The sequence below is a fragment of the Juglans regia genome, chromosome 11 (assembly GCF_001411555.2).
Source record: "Juglans regia cultivar Chandler chromosome 11, Walnut 2.0, whole genome shotgun sequence".
Lineage (NCBI taxonomy): Eukaryota > Viridiplantae > Streptophyta > Magnoliopsida > Fagales > Juglandaceae > Juglans > Juglans regia.
Genome location: NC_049911.1, coordinates 2,926,809 through 2,943,970, shown reverse-complemented (window position 1 = coordinate 2,943,970; position 17,162 = coordinate 2,926,809). Strand labels below are relative to the sequence as shown.

Sequence of the window (17,162 nt, the reverse complement as noted above, 5' to 3'; positions counted from 1 at the left end):
CACGTTAGATTATAAAGTTATTTTTATTATAAAGTAGATTAACTGATCACATAAAATTATGTCAGTTTATGGGCTTACTTTTATATAATCTATTTATAATTGTAGCACTTCTCATAAAAACAATGAATCATAACAGACAAATAATTTGAGACTTAATAAATATACTCTCTCTAATTGAGATTGAGAGTGCTCATTGAGAAATGGTTGGACAAAGCAGTAAATCAGTGCCAGAAAAATATCGGATGACTGCAAAACCAATACAAATTCAATGTTCTTCCATAAAACAAAGAAAATAGGATTAATAAAGCAAGGAAAACTTTGATCCATCGAAGTGCCGAGAAACTCCTTTTCTCGTACAGAGAAATTGTTGGTTCCTTCTAAAGTATAGAATGTGATGCACTCATCTTACTATATATAATTAACAATTAATGTAAGTATAAATTGTTAATAATATGTTCTACAATATTACAATGAATAATATGTCTCCATAAAATGAATAATGCTAAATACAAACCTCGCGCGCAAGCCTCTCGCAAATCTTTAAAAAATAAAATTCACCATAAAAAAATTAGCCTTTTCAAGTAAATCTCATTTTCTTTTATAGGCTTACACGAGAGTTGCTCATCCTAAACTTTTATAAATCATTTCAGATTAAAAGCAGTCAATCTTGCAATGGAGCAAAAAGAATATGAAAACAGTATGAACCTAATACGGCGGAGGAGAAAGGTAGAAAATAATAACAATAATAACAGATGATATGAAGCTTTAAGATTACAACATGCGTCTTGAATTTGCCATGTAATGACAAAAAAGAGATAACTACAGACTTCTAAGGTGCTCAGAAACGGATTAAGATCATTTTCTTAGGTTTGCCAAAAACTTTCAAGCATTGATGGAATCAAAACTGGGTTTTTGTTCAAGCAATTCAACCAAGATCATCTACAATCAGCGTCCTGATCCACCACGTGGAGGTATTCTGGATGAGGACCAAGTAGATCTTGAGCCACCACCACCAAAGGAGGGCCGGCGATCTTCCGTCCGCCACCTATCACTGGGTTGGGACGTGGGATCATCGTGCCTGCTGCTACCCCATCGATCTAGTTCAGGAGGTGGAGCCTGCCCAGAGTCTTCAGTTCTCTCTCGCCGGAACTTAGGCACGTATTTTCCAGCAGTGGCAGCAGCATCCGATGCAGTGGTTGCGGCAGCATCAGATTTAGTGGTTGCGGCAGCAGATGCAGTGGTTGCGGCAGTAGCAGGAGCCACAGCTCCAGGCTCCAATGGGTGGGAACCAACAGTAGGCTCAGAAAACCCATTAATCGATCTCCCCAAAAGAGATTCTCTCCTCTTCCTTTCTTTTTCTTCTAATTCTCGCTCTCTTTGCCTCTGCTTCTCAGCAATCTCATCCAATTTTGCCCTGCGTTCCTCGTCTATCTTCCTTTGCCTCTCAGCCTCTGGCATTGTTCATGATGCCAATTAACAATAAGAAAATTAGTGAAAGATTTCTGGAATAAAATAAGGGAAAGCATCCGTGAATGATATGCAACTTCAGAAATTCTTGGGACACAAAATTGCATTCATATGCCTTAATAAAGGCAGAATTGAACCACCTCTCAGGGGATCGACCAACATGATCATATCATCATTCCTGAAAAAAAATATACCTTCCCGCTTGCGAGCTTCCTCCTCCTCCTCCATCTTCCTCTGTTTCTCCTCTTCATTCTGCACAAAAAACATTGTCTTTCTCATAGCTTCCCTCTCCCGTTTCCGAGTATGAAGCATTTGCTGAATTTGGTCCTCTCTCTCCACCCTACGTCTGTCATACTCCACTTGCCGAAGGCTCGTCACTCTTTCCTGGAATATTATCTGTGCAAGAAAGAATACACAGCAAATTTGTAAGAGCATGAAAGTCACTAACGCTGTGAAATATCATTGTACACAAGTCATAAGTGGACAGATGGCATGCCATCACAGAAGCCCAGGTATGCACATGCACAAAACAGATAAAAGGCAATTTTCCACTGGTAATAAGGTTGAAAGATCAGTCAAAAACCAGCTGACCTTATTGTCCAACATCCGTGTCAATCTATTCTTCTCCCTGAGGTCCCCATCATGCCGCTGTCTGCTTAGCTCAACTTCTAGCTGCAACGCATCAAAGAGAACTAAAGAGTAAAGATGGTACATTTGGGGGACATCAAATCTATATTGCAACCCTTAACATGAAAGAATCAAAACAAATGAAAATAAACAACAGCTTCATCTATGCACAAATGTAGAAGAAGAGAGGAAAAAAGGACTGGAAAGTGGAGGGAGATTTAAACTCAAATAAAGGATGATAAAGCTTGATATAAAAGCAATACCATCTACAAGCATCTGTGCATGCACATGTATGTGAGCGCACAGGCACATGTATGCGTGTGTACAAATGTAAGAGAAGGGAGAGCAAAAGGACTAGAAAGTGAAGGTAGATTTAAACTCAAATGAAGCATGATAAAACTTGATATAAAAGCAACATCATCTAAAAGTACAAGTGTGTGTGAGCAGATAGCAAACAGATAACATATAAACATACCTGCTGCTCACGTTCATGAAGCAACTTCTCTTCAACTAAACGATGTTCAAATGCAGCTTCAATCAAGGGAGCCGCCTCTTCTCTTTTCGCTCTTTCTAAATAATCCATTGTTTTAGCTAGTTTTTGTAGTTTCTTCTCCATTTCCTGTCTCTCCCTCAGCTGCTCATTCAGGGCCATCTCCATTATAGCTTGTTTCGTCACATTTTCCTGTTTAAACAGAAAATTGTTAAACTTGGCCCATACATGCACATAAAGATTAAATGAGAACAAATTTTCACTTACTCCATCTAAAACTGACTTCCTTAACTTCTTCTTACGGTGCTTTCCAACATCCTCAAGTAGAGCTTTTGCTTGTGCAATCTCCTTGTCGTGTATTTCATCAAGGATCATTTGATTCTTCCTCTTCTCAATCTCAGATGCAAGCCTCCTTTTCTCTTCCTCTTCAGCAATCTGCTGTTGCTTTTTCCTTCTCATCTCTGCATTTCGTTCCTTGGAAGCACAGAAAGAAAATTGCATTCCATTCAGACTAAGTAAATTAAAAAAAATAAAGCCACGTCCTCAGCAAGCAGGCTTGACATACCACTTCCAAAAGCAGGAGTTCTTGTGCTTCCTTCCTGTTCTCAATGATTGACTTTCGAGCAAGAAGCCTCTTGTGCTCCTTCTCCACAAGATCCGCTAAACTGGGCAACATTTCTCCTAGTTTTGGTGCTTTCTTTGCAGGTGTATGAATCTTGGCTCTTGCTTTATTCAAGGATTCAGCAAGGATAACCAAGTGATCCTGGAAGCCTTCAGAGTCAAGGCCCTGTAAGAGTAAGCCCAAAGAGATCAATCGAATTCTTACTCCAAAATGAGAAATATAAAAAACAAAACAATTTTACAATCCCATTGGCAGCAAGAATGGATGGAATATTTCCCAAACATCTGGTACACATTCATTTCAGCCAAAAAAAAAACATACAAAAAGGTACAGAATTAGTGCAAGGTCCATTGGGATCAAGAGCTCAGACTCAGAAAGCAAGAACATAAAAACATTGAGAGGGGAAAAACATTGAGAGGGGAGAGAGAGAGAGAGAGAGATGTAGGTCTCCACTCTCTTTGTATGGATAAGGTGAAAGGTGAAAAAAAGAGTAATTTTGCAAATCAGGGACAAGGGAGTTTGAAAACTCTTCTTCTTTATTTTATTTTTATAAGGGAGATTGAGAACATCAAAGAAACATTTCCTATTACAATTTTTTGGATAACTCAAAATGCATTGAAACATAAAAACTGATCGAATGGCAGAACCTCAAGAACCAAGATGAATGAGGAATATTGACGGCATATTTTATCCACGATGAACACACCAAGTAAATATATTAAAAGATGCATCATCAGAATCACAATCTAATACCCAGAACAACTGAAATTTAAGTTTTACCAGAATATTATTTCTGAGGATAAATAGCTAATCAGCAACTAATTGTAGCCTCCCTTTGTCAGGAAAATAAATAAGCAGAGGAAGTGTGAATTTCACTTACTGAATTACCAAACAATACAACACCCTTCATATGGTCAACTTTCATAGCTATGAAATTATATTTAACAGCATCTGCAGAAATCCTCTCAACCACAGGAAATTCGAAAAAGGGGATCATCTGAGATAAACTCTCAATTTTCAGTGTCTGATACACCTGAGACACCTGAAAAAACATAATATAAAGTAAGAGATGCAAAACAAATTATCTTTGAACAAAAGGGTGGTACAATGAAGTTCACAAGTGCACCTGCTGAAGCAACCTCAGGGTAGCAAGCTTTTCCAGGGCGGGAACATATTTTGACAGTTGAACTTCAGGAAGAGAGGGAGCTGAAGAAAGCTTACCCCCAAGGTAAGAAATTTTGGTCAAGAAGGGCTGTATCTTTGATGCAAGATCCATAGGAAGAAAATCATGCTCTAGGAGATGGTAAAGATCTTTTACTTCCTGTGTTGCACAGCTCAATACACCTTTCAACACCTGAAAATGACAGAAAATCAGAAGAGTTGAGAGCAAACCAGCATTAATTATTCAACTGTGTATAAATACTTTTTCTATATATACACAAATAAGTAGATGTGTATGAATACTTAACATTCTAATCATGAAAGGAAATACGTTAATACCCATTTCTTTTGAAAACTAATGACAACCAGGAACTAAAAATAAAAATTGACGCATGCCTGCTATGCACAATCCTGACATCATTTTTCTCTAAAAAATTGAAATGCCAACGAGTTCTTTATTTGCAGGATAAGATACATTGCAAAGAATTTTTTTTGGTGGCAAGGAATCCCAAAGACCATGCAAATGCAACATGTATTTTGTCCAGTAAAACACTGAACTTGTGTAGCGTGCCCACATCACATAGATGAGGTAAATCATCGGCCTTTCCCTGATGAGACGTAGCCCCTAGATATTGTTTGCACCCAAGGTTTGAACCGTGGGCTGGAGGCGAGTATACCACAAGACCAAGGCCCTTACAATTTGAGCCAATTCCTAGGAGTTTGGTGCAAAGATTTAGGAAATACAGAAGTATAATATGGAATAGGTAGATAATCTACATTGTCAAAACTAGGGGTGGCAAATCGTGTTTTCAGGTTGTGTTCGTGTCGTGTCAAGTCATGAACATTCGACTATATAGGTCAACCCTAACCCAACCCATTAGGCTAAACGTGTAAACTTCCAAACCTTAACCCAACCCATTTAGATAATGGGTCGTGTCGTGTTACCCGTTTTGACCAATTTAATAATTAATTTTTGATCGGTAGTTTAATAATTAATAAGAAATATGTTAACATGACACGACCCATTTAAACCCTTTTGTTTCATGTAAACGGGTTGAACTAAAACTCATAACTCATTTGACCTGATAAACATAATTTCACATAAAAATTAAAATCTATATTTATTATTGACCATAATATCTTAAAAAATATATATCAATATTTTTCAAATTTTAACATAAAATAAAACCAATATTACAAACCATACAATAACAAATATGAGCATAGGTCTAAAATTACAATAAAAATATAAGTATATTGAGAAATAACAATATTACAACTTAACAATAATAAAATTTTAATTTTGAAATAAATTCTAAACGGGTCAAAATGGGTTGATTTCGTGTTAAGTTGACCCTTTTATAAACTATCTCTTAACGGGTCAACCTGTTTTGACCCAAACCCGTTAATGTCAAACAAACCCGTTAATGTCAAACCCAAACCTGCTAATTTTGTGTCGTGTTCATGTTAGCTTCACAAGTTGTGTTACATATGGTCACCCCTAATCAAAACCCAAAGGTCATGGATAAGTACAACCAAAAATTCAAATATTGATCATAAACAGACTATATTCTAGATGACGAGAAAAAAAAATCCACCCTCCCCAGCAACCGAGTATCAATAAAGTGACCATTACAAGCTTACCAATTCTGAGAGAAGGTTCGACCGCGAAAGCTGCAGAAAGTACATATTGTCAGCATGAGATTATATTGATTGTAGATACAACATGAAAGCAAATCCAATGGAACAAATCACATTACCACTTCTCCATTGTCGAGTTTATGGTCAAGATTGAATCTTATAAGATTAGCCATTCTCAAGTTGCGCTCTTTCTCATTTTCAAGTTGCAAATGTGATGCACTACGCTTATGCTTGTAGGGGGGCACTGAAAGTGCAGCCAATACAACAGATGATGCTATGAATTGCAAATCCTTCTGGCTTAAATTCTTATTGAAGCTTTTCTGAAGGGTGAAAAGCTTCAACCATGCATAAGCATGATAAAGCTGGCTGTCTGAGGTGCGGAAGATTTCAGTTAACTTGGCATAATAAACCACCATCAAGGATGGCTTGGGGGTTTTCTTAACCATGCACATTAATCCATGAATGTCTTCAACAGAACGGAAAGCTTCCTGCAGGAAACAGGAAAAGTAATGACAAGAAATAGAAATCATGCGCCCAGTACAAAAATACAATTATTATTTACACTCTAATCAAATAGATAAATGCAAACATAATAATCACTGATACCTTTTTTTGATAAGTAAAGAAACAAGTTAACAATAATCACTGATACCTGCCAGAGTTCAAGTTCAGTAGCAATCTTCAGCTGTTCAAATCTTGTATCAAGATACAGCTGCAAGCTCTCAGGTGCAGACAGGTCAGGTCGATCCCTTTGGTCTCTATATTTGTTAAGATTGCTAAGATGATTCCGGATAATTTCACACAACCTACGAAACTCCGTAGTTCGTTTGTATTGCTTGCAGAACTGGAAGGCCCGGTGTGCTGTCATCTACACATGACATTGAAAACACTACAATAACATCTTTTCTTTGACAAGGTGATTACTATTTAGCGCATAATAATCATTTCACAAACCACATCACAAATGTAAAAAAGCATTCTCAACAACGATTATAATTATGATCCTTCATGGTCATAAAGATGGCATAAACACAAAAGAAAACTCATGGTAGTTTAAGTGATGATGGGCGTGCCACCATCCATTGATAATATGAAGGAAGACCTGGTATAAAAAAATTAAAATAACATAAATTGAGAAGCACACTTTTTTATTTTTTATGTTTGACAAGTACATAAATTGAGAGGCATATAAAAGCAACAGCATATTGTCTGCAAGTTACAACCCGAATACTTCCCATTTACAAGTAAAGGTACAAACCTAAAAAGTCTTCTTAGTTTTCCAGATGGCACCCCGCCCCATCAATCTTTCTAGGAAAAATAGGGTGAAAGTGAAAATATGGGTTCAAGCTCCACATGGTGCATTTTGTATACCAAATAAATAAATAAAAACTGAAAAACATGTAGTATGGTAGAAGTGTAACAATCAACAGATATTTCTAATTGAATCACACATTTTAGAGAAAACCCCTCAAAAAATGCTTCTCCCTCATATATGGGGCGTCATGCTTTAAGCACATGTAGCATGTTTTTAACACCACCAACAATGTGGGTCAAATACTGCATCGTCTAACCCAGCTCATCATATAGAGTATTTAAATGACTTCAAAAAACCTTATCAACTACCCATTGATCAAAACATATTACTCTCATTTTGGCCAATTCATGCAAGATCAAGTTTTCTAATTCATCTAGACACACTCCTGTCCGCTCATTCATTTAGATAAGATTAAGCCTACAGAATAACTACAAGCAACTCAAATCTTCTACCCCAAAAGGAAAATGCTATTAGTAAAATTCTGATAACCAATTTACAAAATTAAGTTAAACGATGACACTACCATGACAAAATTCACATAATATGTGTAGGAATGAAAAAAAAAAAAATCACGTGAAACATAAAGGAGTTTGAGAGAGGACCTACCGCATAAAGTGCCTCTAACTTTGAATTGTTACGTAAGATTTCGAGCACCGTTCTATAAGTCTCCCACAAGAACTTGAACCAAGGGGTAACAAGTTCACGATCAGACCTATCCTTCCCCTTCTCTCCACTTACATAACTTAGCATTAGATCTTCAGGCCTTTTATCCGCTTCCAGGTCATCAACATCAAGAGCTTCTTCCAGTGCCTGTGCCTGATTACAAGCTTGCTCAGCTTTCTCAGTGGACAGATGCATAAAGTGCTTAATCACCTCCTCCAAAGAAGTAACGTTCACTTGCTGACAGACAATGCGGTATTGAATCAGACCATCCTTTGCAAACCTGCCCCTCTGCATGTCAACACAAAGTTCTACATACTTGAACATAATCCTTTCAAGTGTCTTTTGCCATGCTCGATGTCTCCTAGAGGTTATAATATCGTGAAGAGCTTGCAAGGCATCTTGCTTCTGACCAACATTTATCAGCTCTGCATCCAAGCATTAAACAAGTCAATTAAACTATCTTTTGATAAGTAACAAGATATTTTATATTGATATTCAAATCAAGTACACAGGAAGTATACAAGAGATTACACCTAGTTAGGAACTAGAAACGGATACAAGGAAATCATGAAAGTTGACACCATTAAACTATCTGCCACAGGACAAAACAGAACTGACAAAAGTATGTCTATAGTTGTTAACTAGCAACATCAAAGTAAGCAACATCCACACCCACAACACTGAAAATAAAAGAGAAACAATAAAAAAGAACTGAAGTAATTAAATAAAAAAAGGAGAAACGTTTTACCCAATCGAAGTTTCAGGTAGAGATATACAACATGTGCACATCAAGATAGAATCCATTTTAGAGGTAGAAAAAATGATATTAACACTCAGCAAAAGAGGTATAAACTTCCACTCACGTTCAGCTCGCTTTAAAGCATTCTCTGGTTTGGCAAAAGCTGACATATTGACACAATGAAATCACCAATAGCCTGAAACAAATGACACAATTATTACATAAATGCAGTTTTCCAGCCCAACAAAAAGGGATAAAAGTAAATAAAATTCTAAATTTCTTTATCTACCAGTGGACCCAAGATTATTGTCATGTGCAAAGCATGATATCACAGCAAAAACTGAATATACAAATACTTAAATCCGGGACCAGATCCTCTACATCGCACCCAGAGTTGCACAATAATCCACTACCAATACATACATGCATATTTACCCACATATATACATTCATATATATACATTCATGTGTGTGTGTGTGTGTGGTTTTGTTGCAAAATGGGTGTTTTCTATTTTTAAAAATAACAAATTTCGCCACCTCTTTCTTCTTTGTGAGGTGGCCAGATTCTTGTGGAATGAGGTTTTGAATCGGACTGGTTTACTTTGGGTAATGCCCAAGGAAGTGGTGGATTTATTGGTAGGGTGGAAGGGTTTGAAGGTTAGCAAGAATGCTGTCCATGTTTGGAAGATGATTCCTTCTTGTGTCATGTGGTGCCTATGGCTTGAAAGGAATGGGAGATGCTTTGAAGACAAAGAACGATCATTGGGAGAACTTAGGGATTTTTTCTTTAGTACTTTGAGTTTGTGGGCTAAAGCTCTTGTAATGGAAGATAATTTCCAGAATCTGTTTTAGTTTTCCTTTCGTTTTTGGAAAGTAGTAGATATTTTGTCCTGTGTACTTGGGCTTATGCCTATTTCTCGGGAATAAAATCTTTTATTACTTATCAAAGGAAAAATAACAAATTTCGACCAAAAGCATAAAAAATACTTCCTACATTCTTTTCTTATTACTTATAAAAACAAAAACAAAAAAATCCTTCATTCTCATATAATTCGCAGTCAACACAACAACACCACTCACGTTACAGAATAACCTGATTCCAAGTCGCCATCGATATTCCAGTAAAAAAAATAACAATTATATTCACACAACGAAGTCAGAGACGCTTACACCCAAAGATGTCAGGATTTTTTTCCTTCAACATCAAATGCAGGTCGACCATGTCAATCACCACTCTATACGAGCCTAAGATAATAAAATATTTTATCGAGCTTCCTAACCGACGTACATATTGAAATTTCATGTATAATACGTTTCGAAGAAAAATTCTTTGTAATGTATTTCCTCATTCTCTGCATACTACTAGATACATTGGGAGAGATATAGAGTTACCTGAGAGAGATGGTGGTTTCAGTGGCCGCCCTTATTCGCTATGTGAAACAGAGGGAAAAGACGAGCGCATTTAGGGTTTTAGCCTTTTGTTTTGTTTGGTTTTGTTTCTTCGGAGGGGGGCTGAAGTTTTATGTGGGCCTATCCGACTGCAGCCGAGATAGCGCCGACTTAAGAGAATTGGATCGGGCTTTATACGCCTATCCTCCGTTGCGGTTTGGACTGCTTAATTCCGGGTTTAGAACGAATATTACTAAACTAGGCCGGACATGTTTGGATCGCAAAAGTTCTTTCCCTAGATAAAACAAAAATTCATTAGAAAATACTAGTATATGTTTGGCAAATGAGATTAGACACAAAATTCTTATTTCATCGTTATAATTTTTTTAAATTTTCATATAAAATATAATAGAAAATTCAACTTTATTAAATCTCAAAACAATAATAATTTTTTAAACTTTCATCTAAAACTAAATATTCTCACCTCACTATCAAGATTTTGTGCTTAAAATTTAAAATTTAAAATTATGAAACTTAAAATTTAAAATTTTAATTTTAAAATAAAATAAATCTTGTAGGTAAAATTATAAAGAGTAGTGCTATCCATAAGTCTCACACTCTGCACATCTACTTAAAAACATGTCATTTTACATTTTTATCATATTTTACTTACAAACATATTTGGAATAATTTTTATTACATAGTTAAAAAAATAAAATGACATTTTTAAGTCGGTGTGCAGATTGTAGAGTATGAAACTTATGTTTAGAAATTTTCAATTATAAATACCTTACTCAAATTTATTTTCCGTACAAATATGATTAAAGCTCTAAAAATGGTTATGATTTTTTAGAGAAAAAATAATAATATTAAATTTGAGTTCACAAATTCCAAAAAAGAGTTTACAAATGTCTTTTTCCTCAAAATATATTTCCAAAAAGACTATTTGCAGTTAGAATCTTAGATTATAAACGCGCCAAACATATTTTTAGTATAAAAATGTCACTTCAATTAATATTAAAAAAAATTACTTTTGATTGGCGTGTCCCATGTTAAGTGGCGTGCCTTAGACCGGTCTGGAATTCTAAAAGAAAGGAAGAAATAATTAATTAAAAAAAAAAAAAACACTGAAAGATTCACTTCCAAAATTTCTTTGAGCCCGACCACTTGCAAAAATCGAGCCAACAAATTAATCTTACAAATTCCAGAAACCTCAAAAAGTTGTGATATGGGGTGAAAAATATCACATTTGTCGAACTAGACGAGAGAATGAACCTAGGTTTGTGCCTTTAACCGATGATGACAAAGGTTCCTTGTCTCGGGAAAGCCTTGCATATACATTAGTAACTTCTCTAAGCTTAATCTAGCACTAGAGACTATCCGTTCTGTTTGATTTCACTCAAAGCCGCCACGTTGTCTTGTCCTCAGCATCAATACAGTACAATTAATTAACCGAGAATGCAAGCAGCAAAACTCGTGATTCTCACAAAAAATATTGGAGACAACTCATATAATATTGACATACATGTGTATGATCTGTAATACATCCAATACTGGCAATCCCAGGCTGCTACTACAAGTAATGGGTCCACAAACTTCATATATCCATTGATGTTAACAGAAACCACCATTTCACAAACGATCCTAGCACCTACTTCAACGGTTTCAACCCAAGGGATGCCCGAAGCTTGTTAGCTGCAGCTATCTCAGGGTCTGGGTGGTCTGTCCCATCATCCTTCTTCTCCTTTCTTTCTTTCTTCTTCTTTGGCTCTTCCCGAGTGATGCTGTCATCAGGTCCATCTCGCCTTTTCGGACTGGCACTGCTGCGTGCATGTCTCTTCCGGTGTTCCCCACCCTCATGATCCTTGCGATCCCTACTTCTACTTCGGCTTCTTGAGTGACTCCTCCTCCTGCCACGGTCCTTGTCTCGCCTCTCCCTCTCTCTACCTTCCCACTCCCTTTCTCGCTCTCTATCACGACCATAGTCCTTCTCGTCTCTCAGGCGGTAACGATCCCTGTCCCTGTCCCTGTCCCTGTCCCTATCCCTATCCCTCTCTCTCTCTCTATCCCTCTCCCTATCCCTCTCTCTATCCCTGTCTCTCTCTCTTTCTCGCCCACGCCCACGTTCCCTATCATAGTCTCTGTCATAGTCTCGATCCCTGCAAAATTGGAAAAAACAAAACTGTAAAATCAAAAAATTAGAAACTCTATAACAAACAAAAGGTTTGAAAATATAGTTTGATTCATAAGTTCCAAATGAAAGAAGTGCAATAAGATTTTCTTAGATGCTAATTGAAGAAAACCGATGGCACATGAAACAAATATGCAACTATACAAGAGTAAAGAGTGATCCATCATTCTTTTTTCAGCACATTAACAGAAAAATGAAATCTGGCATATTCAAGAGATGTAGCACAACAGGAAGCTGCTTCAAAACCACTTGTGGCTTTAACCGCATCACTTTTGATAAGAGCAAAGTATTTATGGTAACCACCTTTCAGACGTGAGCGTGCATGTCTATGCCTCAATTTACATATTTTTTTACACAAACAGCTTCGATTACACCCATAAGTATCAGCTTTCACATTGGCCATACTCTCATTGCAATAGCCAAAGCTAAACCCAAGTTTTAGCTAATATGAGATGAATTTGGCTTTGGCTATTCCATTCACATCAAATCTCCACATTGGATTATCCATTTATTCATTATATAGTAATAAAATAATAATATTTTTTTTTTAATTATTAATTTATTTAATTTTATCGTATTTTACCATTCTGCCTATTTATTTATTTTAATTACCTAATTTATTTAATTTTATTTAGACCCTTTTTTTTCCTTCATAGATTTCAGTAGAAAGAGAAAAAGCCAGAGGAGAGGGATGAAATAATAGTAAACAATTGTTTGGTAGTGCTACAGTTTTTATGTCCTAATAGCTATTTGAAGTAATTTTTTGGAATTTAGCTAATTCATTGAGGACAGCATAGGTCTTTTTATTCCAATTCTAAGTGACATGGGACAAGAAAGACCATGAATGATTATTGAATCCAATTGTAATGTACGATCCATCATACTTCTCACTGCACACTGTCAGTACAGAGAAACCTGGCAGGATCATATAAGTTCACTGTAGGAAGCAAAGTTAAGCCACCAAATGGCTTTAAATGCCATGGCAGTAACATGAACCTGAACAACACAGGTAATTGCATATATGCAAACAAGAGGGCAACAGCTTCCGGTAAGGTAAAGCTCATGATTCTCAAAACCATAGCAGAATTGAATAACTTAAAAAGGGCCGACGGGAAGAATACCAAAAATGTGCCAGATTTGATAAGCAGATCACTTTCACATACTAGGTAGGAAGACTTTTACAGTTTTACGCATATAGTTAAGCCCAAGTTAACAGAAAACCCACCTCAGGTGGGACCGAGTTGAAACCAACCAAGCTACTAGAACTCTTTCATGTGTAAAATGAGACTCGATGTTGACTGAAAAGCCCCTTCAAGTCATATCATTTAAAAGCAGGCAAGCAATGAGATAATGTGAAAAGCACAAACTCAGCCTGGCCTGCCCTGTACAATCCTAAGCAAGCATGGAACCAAGATAGAAACTTATAAGGAATGGAAATACAAACAAGACCCCTGTGTTAAGGGAGAAAGCATAACATTCTGTTAGAAGACATAAGTGTCTATCATAACAGATTAAAGGTCCATTTCGGAACACAACTGTTCTCAAGTATTTTCAGATATTCTCAAACTATTTCACTACTATTCACAAACTATTTACAAACTATTTCATTACTATTCATAAATATTCTGAGATATTCTTAGTATCCAAACGAGCCTAAATCCACTAAATAAAATATACCTTGTAATGATGGAGTGGTGTTGCATGTGCAAGAGAAGTGGGGAGTGTATGATCATCTTCTACCACATTTAAGAGGTGGCTAGTGCTCGGCAGAACGATTTCTTTAGCCAAGTTGGTTTGACTTGGGTCATGCCTAGAATAATAGCTGATCTTTCTCACTGATGGAGAGGATTAGGTCGTAGCCCACAAATTTCAGTAGTGTAGAAAATGGTTCTTACATGCCTTATTTGGTGTATTTGGAGGGAAATCAATGATAGAAATATCAAGGCCCATGAAGAGAAGATGGAGTAGATCAAGACTTTCTTTATCAACCCTCTTCTCCTTCAGACAGCTTTCATGATTTTCTTGCATCTTTTTATTTATCTATTTCTAGCTAGGTAACTTTCTGGTACCCATCTCAATGTACTTCAATCTTATGCACTTATAACAAAATTTCAATTACTTACTGAAAAGGCTAAACAAGGGCCAATTACAACATTTAAATATTCATTTAAGAGTCACACAAAAAGAAGAAAACCCAAAACCAGAAATTTACAAAGAATCCTACCTGTATCTGTCACGGTCACGTCTTCTATCCCTATCTCTTTCTCTAGCAGGGCTTCGCCCACGATAATAGTCCTGATAAAAAAAAATAAAAAATTGAGAAAAACAACAAGACTTCAAAGTAACAGCAAGATACATTTATTTTCCAGTATGTTGGAGAGTTTAGAAAGGAGAGGAGAGGAAATGATATGGTGTATCATTGGGGAGAGAAAATTATAGGACTTCCATCAGGATGAAAAAAGAAATAGAATAATGTAAATTCTATCCCTCTCGATTTCATTCTTGAACAAGAGATGACACTTGTCTCTGACTCTCTCCTTCCATATCCTTTCCTTCCCTGCAAATCTTTCTATCGAATATAGAGGTTAGATAGTGAGGTAAATGTGTGACCTTTTCGTGGGCCCCATCTTCAAAACCATCAAGTTGTTCATTCTCCTCTTTCTCTTCCTCTTCCTCAAAATCATCTTCCAAGACACTCTGTCTAGGTTCTAGTGAAACAAGCGATTCAAGAGTCCATCTGTAGAAAGTCATATAAACAAAAGAGAGAAAATCAGAACAGGAAGCTTACAATAGAGGCCAATTACACACAAATAGGTGGAAACCCAACATTCTCAGGTGATACAAGTTAAAAATAAAAGTTATCATTGCTGAGAAAGAAAATGAAACAAAACAAATTACCTTTTCTTGATACGTGGCAAAGCAATATCACATGAATAATCCCTTGTCAGAAGTTCATCAATAACTTCATCCACATGTGTCAAGGAGAATTCTGATACAATCAGAGTTATAAAAATAACAGGTAAGTGACTGTATACATAAGAGTGAGCAATAGGTTAAGTGTGTAAAGGATCTCACGTCCATCAGGAAGTTTTTGCCTCAGCTTCCTATAATCGTTGTATAGAGGCTCTAGGTACCGGTAGACATCAACATCAGTTCCAGTGAGACGCAGATAAAATGCACCAAGTACTCGCACGTATCTGCACCCAAAAAATTGAAATTCATGTTAACGTGAAAATAGCACAAAGCCAATGCAGAATTAAGGAGTTGTGAAACCCATTAGAACTGCAAAGAGACTTTTGAAAACAATTTTTTTATTGGCACCGGGTGTTTGAGAACAAAGTCCCAACTAATCCTGAGGGTGCACAGGCCTCGATAAGGACTTTCCCATAAGTGCACCTCCAGTAATTCAAAGGGACGTTCCCCCAGTCTAATGGCCACTAGAAATTGTTTGGTTATTCGAGCCTTAGACCCGGAACATACCACCAAGACCAAGGCTCTTACCACTTGAGCCAACCCCTGGGGTTCTTTTGAAAACATTATATTCAACCAAACATAAAAACACATTTTTAAGACCAAAAAAATCAAATTACAAGTTAGTACATAATACATAAAAAAGCTAGTAAATGTTCTAATAAAAAAATTGTTGTACTTTTTCCTCTCTATTTCAGCATCCAAACACTCTTATAAACTCCACATCAAACTTCGGCCTGGTAAAAAAAATTGCTCTAATTGACATCACCTTCTGTCGGCATTACTCTAAATCTAAGCAACCATAAGCAATAACAAGATTTTCTTTTCTTTTCTTTAATACCCTGCTCGGAACCATGGAATTGGATAAAATCTCAGCATCCGTACGAACCCTCAGCAACGACAGCAAAATTAAAAATAAAATAAGCAAATAGGAAATTCTCGCTGTTGATGAAGTCAATGAAAATTCCCGCAAGCCTACAGATTTTCCCTTTCCGTCCTGTCCTCTACTCTGTGAACAACCAAACACAATCCTAGGATACAACTGAATTTCATCTTAATCTTCATCCTCCGTCAACATAATAGAAATGTTTCGTTAAACTCTCAATTTTAGCTCAATTCATCAGTTCCTCGTCAAGTTTTTCCAAAAGCAAAAAGTTATGAGCCTCCAAAGATTCTCAATCCCCTCTTCTTCCCCAGAAACTCCATAAAACACGTAGAATATAAAAATAGATATCTACTAGAAAGAGAAAGAGAGTTACTTGTAATCGTCGTTCTTGATGAACTCAATGACGATTTCCTTCTCGGGCTGGATCTGGAGCATCTTCATGACAAGGCACATGAAGGGCGTGGGTTTACGGTTCCCGCCGAAGGTCCCACCGAGGTGGTCGAGCTCCATGGCTTTGTCGACCAAGGTCTCCGCGGTGAGACCGAAGCACTGCTCCTTCCAGTACGTGTTCTGGTAGATCTTTGACCGCAGAATCTTCTCCACGAGGTTCTGTGGGTTTGTCCCCCTTATGCTCTTCGCCGCTGGGTCCGTACGATTCGCCATTTCGACGTCTCCAACCCAAAAAAGAAAAAGAATTCTCAGACCCAAACCCTCGGACTAACCCTAACCATGAGAGAGAAAGAGACTGCAAGTGAAGAGGACGGCGAGTTTTAAGGATGACTTCAAAAACGCGGAATCGGTGCGTTTCGCTGAAGAATTAGGGCTGGCTACAAATTATTCTAATTTATTTTATTTAATTATTATAATTTTAATAATAAATAATTTAATTCTTTAAATTTTTAAATAAAAATAAATTGAAAATATAATATTTTAATAACTTTTTATTTTACTTTCAACTTTTATGATTGTAATTCATCTTATTTTATCTATAACCAAATAAG

General features: G+C 36.6%; 2 protein-coding genes across 3 annotated transcripts; both read right to left on the bottom strand.

The window, feature by feature from the left end:
- Positions 1-716: 716 nt before the first annotated feature.
- On the bottom strand, positions 717-10,224 carry LOC109005263 (eukaryotic translation initiation factor 3 subunit A-like). Of its 2 annotated transcripts, XM_018984102.2 has the most exons (14): positions 10,118-10,224; positions 8,850-8,921; positions 7,930-8,411; positions 6,661-6,876; positions 6,128-6,496; positions 6,012-6,041; positions 4,333-4,560; positions 4,087-4,248; positions 3,150-3,371; positions 2,852-3,058; positions 2,570-2,776; positions 2,059-2,139; positions 1,662-1,863; positions 717-1,451 (listed from the first exon to the last, which is right to left on the bottom strand). In XM_018984102.2, exons 2-14 carry the CDS (start codon positions 8,893-8,895, stop codon positions 946-948), a joined length of 2,958 nt encoding a protein of 985 aa, XP_018839647.1. In that variant the 5' UTR covers positions 8,896-8,921; positions 10,118-10,224; the 3' UTR covers positions 717-945. The 2 variants fall into 2 exon arrangements, with proteins under 2 accessions (XP_018839647.1, XP_035551618.1); XM_035695725.1 differs by lacking the exons at positions 8,850-8,921; positions 10,118-10,224 and adding an exon at positions 8,735-8,795.
- Positions 10,225-11,558: 1,334 nt separating this feature from the next.
- On the bottom strand, positions 11,559-16,946 carry LOC109005264 (pre-mRNA-splicing factor 38). Its single transcript, XM_018984104.2, has 6 exons — positions 16,535-16,946; positions 15,381-15,502; positions 15,204-15,294; positions 14,916-15,042; positions 14,530-14,600; positions 11,559-12,273 (listed from the first exon to the last, which is right to left on the bottom strand). Exons 1-6 carry the CDS (start codon positions 16,822-16,824, stop codon positions 11,766-11,768), a joined length of 1,209 nt encoding a protein of 402 aa, XP_018839649.1. The 5' UTR covers positions 16,825-16,946; the 3' UTR covers positions 11,559-11,765.
- Positions 16,947-17,162: the final 216 nt, after the last annotated feature.

Excerpts from the sequence above, each read along its gene's own strand:
- LOC109005263 (XM_018984102.2), bottom strand. The coding sequence starts at position 8,895 with ATGTCAGCTTTTGCCAAACCAGAGAATGCTTTAAAGCGAGCTGAAC. Across the intron at positions 2,140-2,569 it reads TTCATGAACGTGAGCAGCAG|CTAGAAGTTGAGCTAAGCAG; the intron begins GTATGTTTATAT and ends GATGCGTTGCAG. Across the intron at positions 1,452-1,661 it reads GGAAGCTCGCAAGCGGGAAG|AGGCTGAGAGGCAAAGGAAG; the intron begins GTATATTTTTTT and ends GAACAATGCCAG.
- LOC109005264 (XM_018984104.2), bottom strand. The coding sequence starts at position 16,824 with ATGGCGAATCGTACGGACCCAGCGGCGAAGAGCATAAGGGGGACAAAC. Across the intron at positions 15,295-15,380 it reads GCAAAAACTTCCTGATGGAC|AATTCTCCTTGACACATGTG; the intron begins GTGAGATCCTTT and ends TGATTGTATCAG. Across the intron at positions 15,043-15,203 it reads TTGCCACGTATCAAGAAAAG|ATGGACTCTTGAATCGCTTG; the intron begins GTAATTTGTTTT and ends GACTTTCTACAG.